This window comes from Chanos chanos, chromosome 14 (genome assembly GCF_902362185.1).
Source record: "Chanos chanos chromosome 14, fChaCha1.1, whole genome shotgun sequence".
Taxonomy (NCBI): domain Eukaryota; kingdom Metazoa; phylum Chordata; class Actinopteri; order Gonorynchiformes; family Chanidae; genus Chanos; species Chanos chanos.
Genome location: NC_044508.1, coordinates 20,440,987 through 20,453,412, shown reverse-complemented (window position 1 = coordinate 20,453,412; position 12,426 = coordinate 20,440,987). Strand labels below are relative to the sequence as shown.

Below are 12,426 nucleotides of genomic sequence, written 5' to 3'. Positions count from 1 at the left end.
ACCCCCATATGAAAAGTTGTTAACGCCCCTCCGAGTTTTCATGTGACCACTTTCTTGATTTGTTGGACTGTCGTCAAAATAAAAGACACTAGGTTGTTATATTAGACTGTAAAAACAAAACAGTCGAATATACATTGTAGAATATTTCACAGACTAATTATAAAAAAATATTTTTATCAAAAGTGTACTGTTTTTTATGTGATATCATTATTTAAATTGTTTAAAATGGTCCTATGTCAGAGGCACACTTTTATTTCGATGCTTATTCCTGGATCCATGAACCGGACGTTGTTTTGAATACGACAAAGATATCAGAAAATATCTTTAGGATATCAGACCAGGCGGCAGAATCGTGGATCATATGTTTTCACTGTTCATTTATAGAAGCGGTAAGAAGGACGTGTCCCTTAAAGCAGATCATTTGCTCCAGTTTTGCAGAAAGATGCAGCTCATCCAAAGATCTCTTCGCCTCTCTCTCACTTCTCTGCACTTCTTGCATTGTCGGCACCTGACATTGTATCGGTACCTTTCATAGCACTCTTGAGGCAACTACTGTCTGGAAACTGATAAAACGACAGCGTCATCGTTGTAAATGAATTGTTTTACAGTGCAGCTGAACTGTTCTGTATTTGTTTATTTATTTAGTTTTTAACAAATGCCTGTACTTCTGACAAGTCGTTCCTGCCTCAGTCTCTCTGTCTTCGCACTCTGTCCTGCAGGACTGCTCACTAGCTGTTGCTGCTTTGTTAAGGTTATTGCTCTTAGACCTCCATTGAATGTGACCACTGATCAAAGCTATTGCATGCGGGAATGATTCTCGGTATCTGAGATGTTGTGTGTATTTTATAAATGTGTGGGTGAGGGTATGTGTGATTTTGCGGTGAGCAGGAAGTCAGCTGACCGTCAGCACTTCGTGCTCCGTATTCCACTGCCAGTCTAACATTCAGTGTCTACTTCCTACAAATCAGTCACTTCCCCAATTACATTTCTGTCATTTGACATAAATATTCCAACAGGAACCCATCTGCAACAGTTTATCACATCTGTGGTCAGAACTGGCTGCATATATCCTAACTATATTTCATCGCTGGACAAATGTGGAGACCAGAATAACAGTACTTAGTTACGTGACCAGGGGGGTCAGACAGGAACACATGGGGAAACAACATAATTTTGCAAGGTTTTTAGTGTGTACTCATTCTGTTTTCAGGGTGCACTTGAGAAAGATGAATGACTTTGCTGTTCTCAGCACAGGGCGAAAGATGCCCCTGGTGGGACTGGGTACCTGGAAAAGTGAACCTGGAAAGGTGAGTTTTCCTTAGGTGACTGATCACCTAAGGAAAGTTAACCGGCTGCACTGGAGCCAAAATCAAGCCCAGTGGTGCACCAGATAATTCAGTCTATCCCTTTTCATTATTTGTTGGGATATATTTTAGGATATAATATTGTCTGTGTACTCTTTTAAAGTACAGTGAACTACAGACAGACAAGACAGCACATGGTTGGACAGATTGGGGTCAGGCTGACCCTGTCTGGATTCTAAGTGTTGGGCCTGATGACAGCTATTCATAGGTTGATTCCAGTAATATTTGATGAGATGTATAGTACATTTCAAATTGGACTTAACTTGAAATCATGCCAAATTGCTAATAGCACGAACACAGCAGCATCACTGGACTCCGTGATTATAAACAATGCTTCGGTCCGTTTCAGGTGAAACAGGCGGTGATCTGGGCCCTGCAGGCTGGTTACCGTCATATCGACTGTGCCCCCATTTACGGCAATGAGACAGAGGTTGGAGAGGCTCTGAAAGAGATGTTAGGGCCTGACAAAGTGAGCTGGCAATGGAGAACACACACACTCACACACCCAAGTGTGCATTGTTTTTCTCTTTCTGTATAAGTGTGTGTTCATTTGGCTCTCTGTGCTCACTCTCAGTCCTTAAGGCGTGAGGATGTGTTTGTCACTTCAAAACTGTGGAACACACGACACCACCCTGATGATGTGGAGCCGTCCCTGCTGAAGACCCTGAAGGACCTGTCTCTGGAGTACCTGGACCTGTATCTCATCCACTGGCCCCATGCCTTCCAGTGAGAGCTCAGAATCAGAACTCCCCTGAAACATGCCTCCCCACACTGACACCCCCTTTCCCTCAGGAACTGTTAGAATTTTGCTTCCTATGAATAAAGACCAGATAAAGAGTTAGAACTAGAATAGATTCACTGTAGTTTGTGCCTATGTCGAGGTCCAGATTAACATCTCCTACTTAGTGTTCACTCTAAATCTAAGCCTCAGAGAGAACTGTGAACTGTATGACATTACAGGTAATGAAAGTAACAGATGATGACAGTAACAGCTTTTGACAGTTCAGCAGGTAAAGCCATGTACTGTTTGACGATGTTCAGATCCAGTCTGAGAGTTCTCCTCTCCTCCCCATCAGGCGAGGGGACTCTCCGTTCCCAAAGAAAGAGGACGGGACGATCCTGTATGATTACACAGACTATAAGGAGACGTGGGTTGCCATGGAGAAGCTGGTGGGGAAGGGGCTGGTGAGGGCCATTGGTCTGTCGAACTTTAACAGCAGACAGATCGATGACATCCTGTCCATTGCCAGCATCAAACCCACTGTGCTACAGGTCAGAGACGCGCTGAATTCATACTATGAACACTTCGTTATAAATGTTTGATGGTACAATATTGTGCACAGGGGCGCCTCATGTGGTACAGTTACTGCATTGTCTCTGTGTTGGTTTTCTGACAGCCTCAGTGGATTAAGTTCTGAACGTGTTGTACTCTACAGGTGGAGTGCCATCCGTACCTGGCGCAGGTGGAGCTGTTGGCTCATTGCCGTGACCGGGGCTTGGTTATGACTGCATACAGCCCACTGGGCTCACCAGACCGGGCCTGGAAACACCCGGACGAGCCGGTTCTTCTGGAGGAACCAGCCATTACTGCTCTGGCCAAGAAATACAACAAGTCCCCTGCACAAATTATCATCCGGTAACACATTTCATAAAAACAACAGAACTTGCTTTAGACCTTTGTCAGTTTGAACAGTACATATGTACTCTCCAACATAGCAGAGAACGAAAACAAACACATTGTGTCGGTTTGTTTATTCTTTTTGAAAAACATTGTTCATACAGTTATGAAATGACATTGATTATGTTTTGGTTTGTAAGTTTACTATGATAGTGTACAGTGATTATCAGTGATTAGTTATTTGGGAAAAATAAATTACTGACAAGTATAAGTATTTTGATTATTTAATGTATATTGAAGTACATATATTTGTATTATTGAAACTGATCAAAAGCAGTTGGGAAGGAAACGTCTGAAACAAAGCAGTCACTCATAATTGGAAGTGTTCACTGTATGGCAGATAATTTCCTTGTCATTAATTCTTTTGCATGTCTTTTCATTTTCTGTCTGTATTTCATAAGGAGATGGACTGATACATAGATGTAAAACAAAAACAAGATTTTATATATTTTTTCAGAGTAAGTTATGGGTCTCTTTGACAGGTGGCAAACTCAACGAGGTGTGGTGACTATACCAAAGAGTGTTACAGAATCTCGCATCAAAGAGAATATCCAGGTGAGCGTCAACAGTTTTTAAACATTTTTAATAGTTATTTAACATGTGCTGCTATTGAACAATAGAGGTATTACTGCGGTATGTTGCAAGAGAGTGTGAGTTCACAGATCTGCGTGCGTGTGCGCTTGTGTGTGTGTGTGCATGTGTGCGTGTGTGCATGTAGGTGTTTGACTTTACTCTAGAGCCGGAGGAGATCAGTGCTGTGACTGCCCTGAACAGAGGTTGGCGGTACATTGTCCCCACCATCACTGTAAGTGTCTCCACAGCGCCCTCTTCTGACTCATTCTGGTAGAACAGCCACAAACCTGTCAAATATGTTTCACCACAGTTCCGTCTCACCTTCACCTAGCAGTGCAGCTCTGTTCTAACCTGTCACAAAGGATGTCTTCACACTTGGTCTCTTTCAGTCGACTTTGTGAACTCACTTGATAGAGTTTTGGGAGCTGGATTGAGCCCAGTTTATTTTATGGTTCCTTTGTAGGTCTCTTTTTTTATTAGCAAAGACTGGGGGTCCTCCATCCCCCCTTTGCCACACTGAAACAGAGTAGCATGAGTATACGTGTGTGTGTGTGTGCATGCATACACGTATATAACTCTGTTTCTGAGACGTTGTTTCTTGTATTCTCCGATAAGAACATGACATCTTATTATTAAATGGAAATATCTTTAGTCAGGGCTGAAGCTGACCGGTGTACACTTGCGATACACTCAATCACACATGCATTGTCTCATTTATAAAATATAAGATGGTGCAAAATCCTTAAAGAAAGTTTGATTGATGTCCTTTTGTAAATTCTGGAGTGACTGTAATGTTTGTAATCTCAGAGAGCATGTGGTTTTTTGTGTTTGCTTTGCAGGTTGAAGGGAAACCGGTGCCAAGGGATGCGGGACATCCTCACTACCCATTTAATGATCCTTATTAACAGATCCTGCTGCAGTCTATGTGCCTTTGGACCTTCTCACTACACCCCTCACTGTACTGTACACAATAAACCTTTTTATTACACACCTCTTCCTACTCTCTCACTCTGTACATTTCAGCTGACACTAATTTTTACAACTGAAAATATTTCAGCTCAGTGTTCTTTTTCTGGCGGTCAGTAATGCAATCAATACCTATTCAGAAGTGATTCCACGGGAATAATCAGTAATATGATTATTATTTTTTTTTTTTATGTATCGAGATTCTCCCATAATAAATGGTAATGCTGTTTCAATGCCATTGCAGTTGGGCTGTAGTGTGACAGGCATCGCAAACTTTCATTCAGTAATTATAAGAAGTCTGATGTTCGTGCAGGAAAAAGTAAAGACTCGTTGAAAACAAATAAGGTAATTTGATCTGTTTTGATAATGTGATTAAATGTGTGTCTTAATTTCCTTGTGAATTATGTAAAGCATGTGCGTGTGTTCTGTGTGAGTGTACTGAAACGCGGTGACGCTTGCCCTTTAAATTCATTCTCCCGCGTTTTTGTGACAAGGTGAAAGTTCAACGGAAGTGAGGGTTGTGTCTGTATTTAAAGGCGCCAACAAAGAGCCAGGAGAACAGGCAATAAACCTGCCATCTTTTCGCGGACTGTCACTCAGTTTTCTTATTTCCTCCTGTAGTTGAGTAAAGGTTGTGTTCTTCTTCGAACATTTATCAAAATGCCAGAGGAAGCAGCAGCATCTTCCAGCGCTGGGGGGTAAGAATCCGTATGAAGTTGGCTTAGTCTGTGCAGTAGGACAGTGGCTCCGATCAGTCACTAGCAACACAAATTATCTTTCTTTTGACAACAAAGCAGCGTCGACACCAAATCGTCGCGACTACAATTCCTGTTTTTCATTCGACATTGCGCCTCTCACGGCGCACAGTTTCCGCCGAGGTGCAATGAAAGTGTCTCAGCAAATGGCTGTTGTATTATGGTGGTCACTTCGGTTTGGCGGGAGACTGACAGTTTGTAATGGAGTGGTTCTGTACACGAAAGAAGTTTTGCCTGTAATGGCGATTATCAAGACAAACCGCTTGCTTGCTTCTTGCCCACAGATAACGTCCTAACGTTGCACAGCTCTTTGGCTTTGCTAGCGTTAGCTTGTTGTAATCAATGTGGCGACTTATTGACAGTTGGTCGGCAATGTATTAAACTGCTATCTAATTTCATATTTTCACATGTAGGTGTCAATGGATTTGTTATTAATTGCTTAGTAAAATGCAGCGTTTGTTTGCCAGCGAGATGGCTGGCATCCAGCATGTGGAGCAGTGTCGCTAATGCAGGCTAGGAAAGTAACTCGCATACCATCACGGTCGGGTTTTCTGTATTGAATTTTTTTGCGCGGTGATGTTTCGTACACTTCAGTAAACAACACTCTAAGCACTTGTGTGCCTGTATGATCTATCTAAACGCCACCTTTTAAGCGCTGTCCAAAATTGGGATGACTAAAGCGGAACTTGCTGTCCGCGAACTCGAGTCGAAGCCCCTGTGGCAAGTTTGTGTACTGAGTCAGATGCGGTGTTCCGCAACTTTTGACCGTGGTAAGATTATCTGCGAACGATTCTTTTTTTTTTTCCTGACTTTTTTTTTGTGTGTGTGCGTGAGTGTACCGTTACACGTTTATTTCAAACTGATATTCATATGAAATAACTTTTGATCGATGATGTTGGTGAATTCACGTGACACAACTTTTAACGTCCAGTTCCACGATCTTTTGCCTTCATAATGTAATTCACTTAACTCTCCGCGTAAAGACCTAACGGATGTGTTCTGTCTTCTTTGCAGTGTGGAGGAGAAGCCCTGCTCGTCCAGCGCCGCAGACAGGTGAATGGCTTTAGTGTTTGGAGAGTGGGGCACTGCAATACGTCTGTGTAATCTTTCTATCACATTATTTTCTTAGTCTTGGATGTCTTACAGCAGTCATTCTTCTTTCCCCCCTCTCAGTAAATGTGATGTTGCAAAAGAGAGGTGATGATTTTTTTTTTTTTATATATATATATATATACAGCTCTGTGGATGTAATGGAGGAGGCAAAGAAGCTGATTGGTACAGGGAACAGGCATCTGGTTATGGGAGATGTTGTGTCGGCTGTCGGTGTGTTTCAGGAGGCCTGCGGAATGCTGTGAGTGCTCGTTTCGATTTGATTTTTCTCCTCTTTTAAATATATACACGAATCGATTACCAATTTCAATGTTCATGTGTCATCGCAAAATAGTGAAGCTACTTTAAAATGAAGTAATTTATCCAATAGAGGCCTACAGCATCTGATTTTGGGATTATTAGGGACTTTCTAATGCTAACAGATGGACTTTAAAAATGCGGTTGAGACTAATTCTAATGGCATTTTTGTATTGCATGCATTAAAGTCTGTGTTTGTCTTGTCCTGCTCAGAGCTGAGAGGTATGGTGACACAGCTGATGAGTGTGGGGAGGCTTTCTATCTGTGTGGAAAAGCCCTGCTAGAGCTCGCCAGGTAACGGTCAATTACACACACACACACTATATCTACACACTAACACTAAGCTTGTCCATTCTGGTTGACAAGGTTTTTTATATATATATATATATATATATATATATATATATATACTTTACATTTTGATGCAGGAAAAAAAGCTTCTGTTGATGTCAACTGTAATTCTTGTCGTAAAGTTGTGCATCCAACACTCTTCAAATTAAAAGTGGTCAGTTTATCCACTACCTTAATATGCTGGTTCCCAATTTAAAATTTCCAAAAATTCCCAAATGCAGTCCATCATTAGTGTCGTTAATCACCCGTGTGAGTTCGGTCTCGCAAGGCAAGAATGTCCTTGCATGGGACAGCGTTCTTGGATACACTGAATATGAGGCCAGATCTGACTCTTACTTCATAGTTTAGCTCTGACAGATTCTTCACTCTGTAAACACTGTTTTGGGAGAAGTAATTTTGTCATAGCATGTAATTAATTCGTCGACTTGATTAATCTTGTGATAGAATTGCATGTAGTCTTTATGACAAGCACTAAAGGCATGTAGCCACCAACAGTGTGTTTTGTATGTAGTTGCTGGAAGAAAAGCCTTATAAAGCGACAGTTGATGTGTAGTTTAATCTCACTTTAACAGACGTCTCAGACCGTGTTTGCCTGGTGCTGCCGTGCTGGTGACTGGAGTCCCCACAGCATCTAATACAGTCGCATGGTTCTGTAAAGGCAACCAAAAATAATAATCGCAGTCAGAGAACGAGGACTCTTGGTTTTCTGTGGGTGTTCTGTTTGAACTCGCTGCTATTTTCACTAGCTGATTTAGGAGCTCTTTCCTGTCCATTCCTAGTTGTTACGCTGTTTATTCCTCATCTCCCAATTTATTGTCCAGGTTCATTGAGTCCTGTCCCAGGGTGACTGGTCAGAGAGTGTGTTTAGTTTGTAAAGGAGAACACAGAATTTCAGCTCTGTCATAACCTTGTTGCCTGGTTGCATCCTGCCGTTATAGTGAAAACGATGCCTGTTGGTATTGCCTTACCGTGGTTTTGCAACTGCTAAAGCTGTCGCTTCTGTAGCAGTGCAGTTTTGGCACTTCACACAGGCTCCCGTTTAAGTCCCTCATTCCTAAAACTACGGTTTTAAAAAAAAAAAAAAAAAAAAAAGTCAGCACCACCAGCATGTGGTCAGGGTGATGTTTTCTCTATACAGGAGGTGTGGCCATAACGTCCTGAGAAGCTGGTGGATTTGTCCTGCAGTAGAGAACTTATTTCCCGTTAGATTTGTCCCTTTGGGGTTCTGGCTCCTCATGAGCAGCTGATGTGGGTGGTTGTTTTTTTGTAAAGTGTTTGTGTGTGTGTTTGTGTTTCTGCCATTCTGTTACAGGATGGAGAACACGGTCCTGGGGAATGCTTTGGAGGGAGTCCCAGAGGAGTCCTCTGAAGAGGGGGAGAAACAGAATGACTCCAAGATTGAGAGTGCTGACAACCTGGATGGTTTGTATTAGATTTTAGACACAGTGTTTCTATTGTTCATGCAGGTACAGCCTGGCTGCCCATGGACAGGGTGTTTTTTCTCCTGTGGTACGAACGGTGGTTTAGAGCTTTATAATACAGATGTGTCCTTAATGGTGCAGAGAAAACGAGGGACGAGCTCCGCGAACAGGTTTATGAGGCTATGACGGAGGACAGGACAAGTCCTGGGCAGGGGAAAGAAGCAAAGGATGAAACGGAAGCAGCACAAAAAGAAAGTGCCGTTAAATCTCCTGTGAAGAAGAGCGAGGGGGTGATTTGTCCCTCAAACGGAGAAGCAGCTGGTCCTCAGACAGAAGGTTCAGAGGAGGTGGAGAAGATGGAGGAAGGGGTTGCTCCAGAGAAGGAGGGATTGAAAGAGAAGAATGCGGAGGAGAATGCTGTTGCATCATTGGCAGATGAAAATGGAGTGAACGGGGACAGTAAGAAGTCAGTGGAGGCTAAGAGCGCAGAAGAACAGAATGACTCGGAAGAGAAAAGGGAGGATGAAGTGATGGAGGGAGGAGGTAGATGGGGAAATGGTCCTCATCAGGGTGGGGACACTTGGGGCCTGTGGGGCAGAGAATTTTGATTGGTCACGTGGCTGACGGTGGAGGTTCACAGAGGGTCACTGTTCTTCCATGTGTTCTAACTAAGATGCTTGGGTTACACGGTGAAACATTTTAAGGGAGAAAAGAAGCAGAAATGTGGATCATTTCTGAATTGATTAACAGGTTTGTTTGGGTTTTTTTTTTCCTCTAAGATGATGATGACGATGATGATGATGGCGACGATGACGATGATGAAGAAGCTGAAGGTGACAAGGAGAGTGAAGAGGAGGTTGGAAATCTGCAGTTGGCTTGGGAGATGCTGGAGGTGGCAAAGGTGATCTACAAAAGGTAAACACGTCAGAGATGCTGCTCAACTGCTTGGTTCAGGATGTGACTGGGTTTATTCACTGGTTTCAAATGAGTGTATGAGTGCCACAGGAAATGGCTGAAGATTTGTGTGTGTGTGTTTCAGGAAAGAAAGCAAAGAGGACCAGTTAATGGCAGCACAGATCTTCCTGAAACTTGGAGAAGTTGGTGCTGAATCTGGTGAGTTTGTGCCATCTGTGAAAACCTGTTTGTCCCTGCGTTATTTCTTGGAAAACTAGAAGAGCTTTCAGTTTCTGCAGATAAGAATTTTACAAGCTATGCAACAAATTTCAGGGGAGTCCCTGATCAGTTTGACTTCGTGTTTCTGCAGGTAACTACTCACAGGCCTTGGAAGATTTCCAGGAGTGTTTAGTCCTACAGCTGAAGTACCTGCCCCCTCATAGCCGCCTGCTGGCCGAAACACACTACCAACTTGGCATGACCTTCAGCTACACTGGCCAGTACAGTCAGGCCATCGAACATTTCAACTGCTCCATCAAAGTCATCGAGAGCCGCCTGGGTAAGCTGTCTCCAACCAGCATGTACCGTCCTCTAATGTCTTAACATGTGTGGAGTAACAGACTTATGACAATGATTACATGAATGGTTCAGAGGTTTGTGGGACTCCTTGTTTCAGTTTTGTTCAGCTTGCAAATGCCTGAGGGACTAAACCCCCTTTTTTTTTCACAGATGCTATTCAGATGCATGAGAGATTTGTAATGCAATATGATGTATAGTTTGTAATGACATTTTGCACCGACAGTCATGAGAAATTGTCTGTCCTCCTTAGCGATGCTGCAGGAGGTGATAGACAAGGCAGAGGGGACGGATGGAGGGAAGGAGGAGAGGAATGAGATGGAGGAGCTGAAGCAGCTGCTGCCTGACATAGCGGAGAAGGTGGAGGATGCTAAAGAGAGTCAGCGGACTGCAGCAGTGGCATCTGAAGCCATCCAGCAGACACTAGTGAGTCCCGTCTGACTGACCTGCAGACAGGGGCGCGGTGTGTGTGTGCCTGTGGGGGTGGGTGTGTGGTGTGTGTTTGTTTAAGTAAAATGCTGTGTTCCGTTTAAAGGCAGGAGCTTCCACTTCATCTGCGTTCACTGGAGAAAACGGTGGTCCCTCTTCGTCCACAGCGAGTCAGGTACATTTACATATACATCAGGTACATCTGCCACGTGAGTTCACTGTGTTAGTACCACTGTGTTAGTCCCGTCTGACTGACCTGCAGACAGGGGCACGGAGTGTGTGGGGGGTCAGGTACATTTGCCACGTGGGTTTACTGTGTTAGTACCACTGTGTGAAATTTCTGCTCTGAGTTAGTTAACGAGTGTTAACCTTCTCTGTCATGGCCAAATCAGTATGAAATTTGCCCCAAACTATTTTTAGTGCCACCACTACAAAGACAGTGTTAAGTGATCTGCATGAGCCTGAGGAAGTACTTTCCCCTTTGTGCCAGATCTCTGTGAATCCAGCTGACAGTGCGTCTTCTTCCAAATCTGCATCGGATATATCTCACCTGGTCCGGAAGAAGGTAAGATTCCGTCTGAAAGACCGGTCCTGACTGGGTGCCCGGTGCTGACGTTGGTGATGTCATGGCTAATCTGCCAGAACTGAGCCTATCTAAATGATTCACCCTGGGACTTTGATCCAAATGTCTCTCTCTGTCCATGCTCTCCTTCAGAATGACCATGTAGACTACTCCTTTGGTGCATGTGAGAGAGTCTTGCTTTTTCTGTTCATCAGCTTAATCTGCTAGAGGAAGCAAGTTTCCTCTGCTATAATTCCTGCATGCCTTCATGGTCTGTCTGTGTTGGGATGGAGTGAGTGTGTAGAGTTGGACTTGTGTTTGTGTGCTGTGGGACTCTGAGGTGGCTGGAGTGGTTGTGTGCAGTAGACATGCCTTGGTGTTGTGCAGTGGCTGTGTGTGCTTGTGCTAGAGATGTAGAAAAGGAAGTGAGGTGTTCAGAGGGAGGAGAGAGAGAGAGGGGAGAAAAAAAAAAAAAAACGACCAAAACCGTGTGTTCTGTCCCGCTTTGTGTCCTTGCACAGAGGAAGCCAGAGGAGGAGAGCCCAGAACAGGACAGTGAAGCTAAAAAGCCCAAACAGGAGGTCACAGTTAATGGCAGTGGTGACAAGACGCCCAACGCCAATGGAGTCCAAGAGAAAATGGAGCAGGAGGCGAGTCGATAGGTCCCCCCCCCCCCCGTCGTAGGGTCAGCCAAGGGCAAAACTGGTCTCAAGATAGTGGATTGTTGCCCTAACATATTTTGTTGGGAAAAACTGAAGTGGAGTTTACAAAGCCCATTAGGTCCATTTGCAGTGGATCTGTGTTTGCCCAGTGGTGTCTGTCTGTAGAACTGGACTACTGGATTCTAGTCCGTATTTCAGTCTCTGGCTGCATGGCATGGGTTTTAAACAAGTATTTACCCAATATTTCTTTCTTTCTTTTTTTTAGTAAGCATTTTCCACTGTTACCAGCCTGATGTCTGGTTAACTGTATACACGAGTAATGCTGTGTGTTTTGTGTGTTGTTTGTTTAGCCGGTGAATTCCTCCTCTTCCTCAGTGGAAACCTCGGCATGAAGGTGATTTCTTGCTGACCTCAGATCTTCCAACAGAGCATGCCTGCCTCAGACAGTTTCTCTCCAACTTCTTTTTGTGTTTGTAAATACGCCACTTTGGGTTCTTTTCTTTCTTTTTTTTCTTGTCCAATTTTGTATAATTGTAGTAAACTTTCAATAAAGAATATTTGCATATGTGAAGTGTGTGCTCAGATTTAATTCATTTAATTTGAAGCTTTTCTGATTTTCAGAGCTCTGCTGTAAGGAACAGAGGATTTGAATGTGAAAGTGCATGTTTCAGAAATGTAAAAGTTTGAGGAGTCAGTTGAGAGAAACGTTTAAGTGAACTAACGTTCAGGTAATATTTGTGGTAGATCATTTCAGTTAGTGGGATTAAGTTAGAAATGGTTATCTAGTG

General features: G+C 43.4%; 2 protein-coding genes across 2 annotated transcripts; both read left to right on the top strand.

Moving 5' to 3' along the window:
• The first annotated feature begins 319 nt into the window (after positions 1-319).
• Positions 320-4,606, top strand: akr1a1b (aldo-keto reductase family 1, member A1b (aldehyde reductase)). Its single transcript, XM_030791394.1, has 9 exons — positions 320-389; positions 1,211-1,307; positions 1,714-1,833; positions 1,939-2,090; positions 2,441-2,636; positions 2,801-3,000; positions 3,525-3,597; positions 3,761-3,847; positions 4,455-4,606. Exons 2-9 carry the CDS (start codon positions 1,227-1,229, stop codon positions 4,518-4,520), a joined length of 975 nt encoding a protein of 324 aa, XP_030647254.1. The 5' UTR covers positions 320-389; positions 1,211-1,226; the 3' UTR covers positions 4,521-4,606.
• A 552-nt stretch (positions 4,607-5,158) lies between these two features.
• nasp (nuclear autoantigenic sperm protein (histone-binding)) lies at positions 5,159-12,152 on the top strand. The gene is made up of 13 exons (XM_030791665.1): positions 5,159-5,279; positions 6,351-6,389; positions 6,574-6,687; positions 6,957-7,037; positions 8,407-8,516; positions 9,295-9,430; positions 9,555-9,628; positions 9,780-9,968; positions 10,239-10,411; positions 10,521-10,589; positions 10,905-10,979; positions 11,498-11,626; positions 11,989-12,152. Exons 1-13 carry the CDS (start codon positions 5,242-5,244, stop codon positions 12,028-12,030), a joined length of 1,269 nt encoding a protein of 422 aa, XP_030647525.1. The 5' UTR covers positions 5,159-5,241; the 3' UTR covers positions 12,031-12,152.
• Positions 12,153-12,426: the final 274 nt, after the last annotated feature.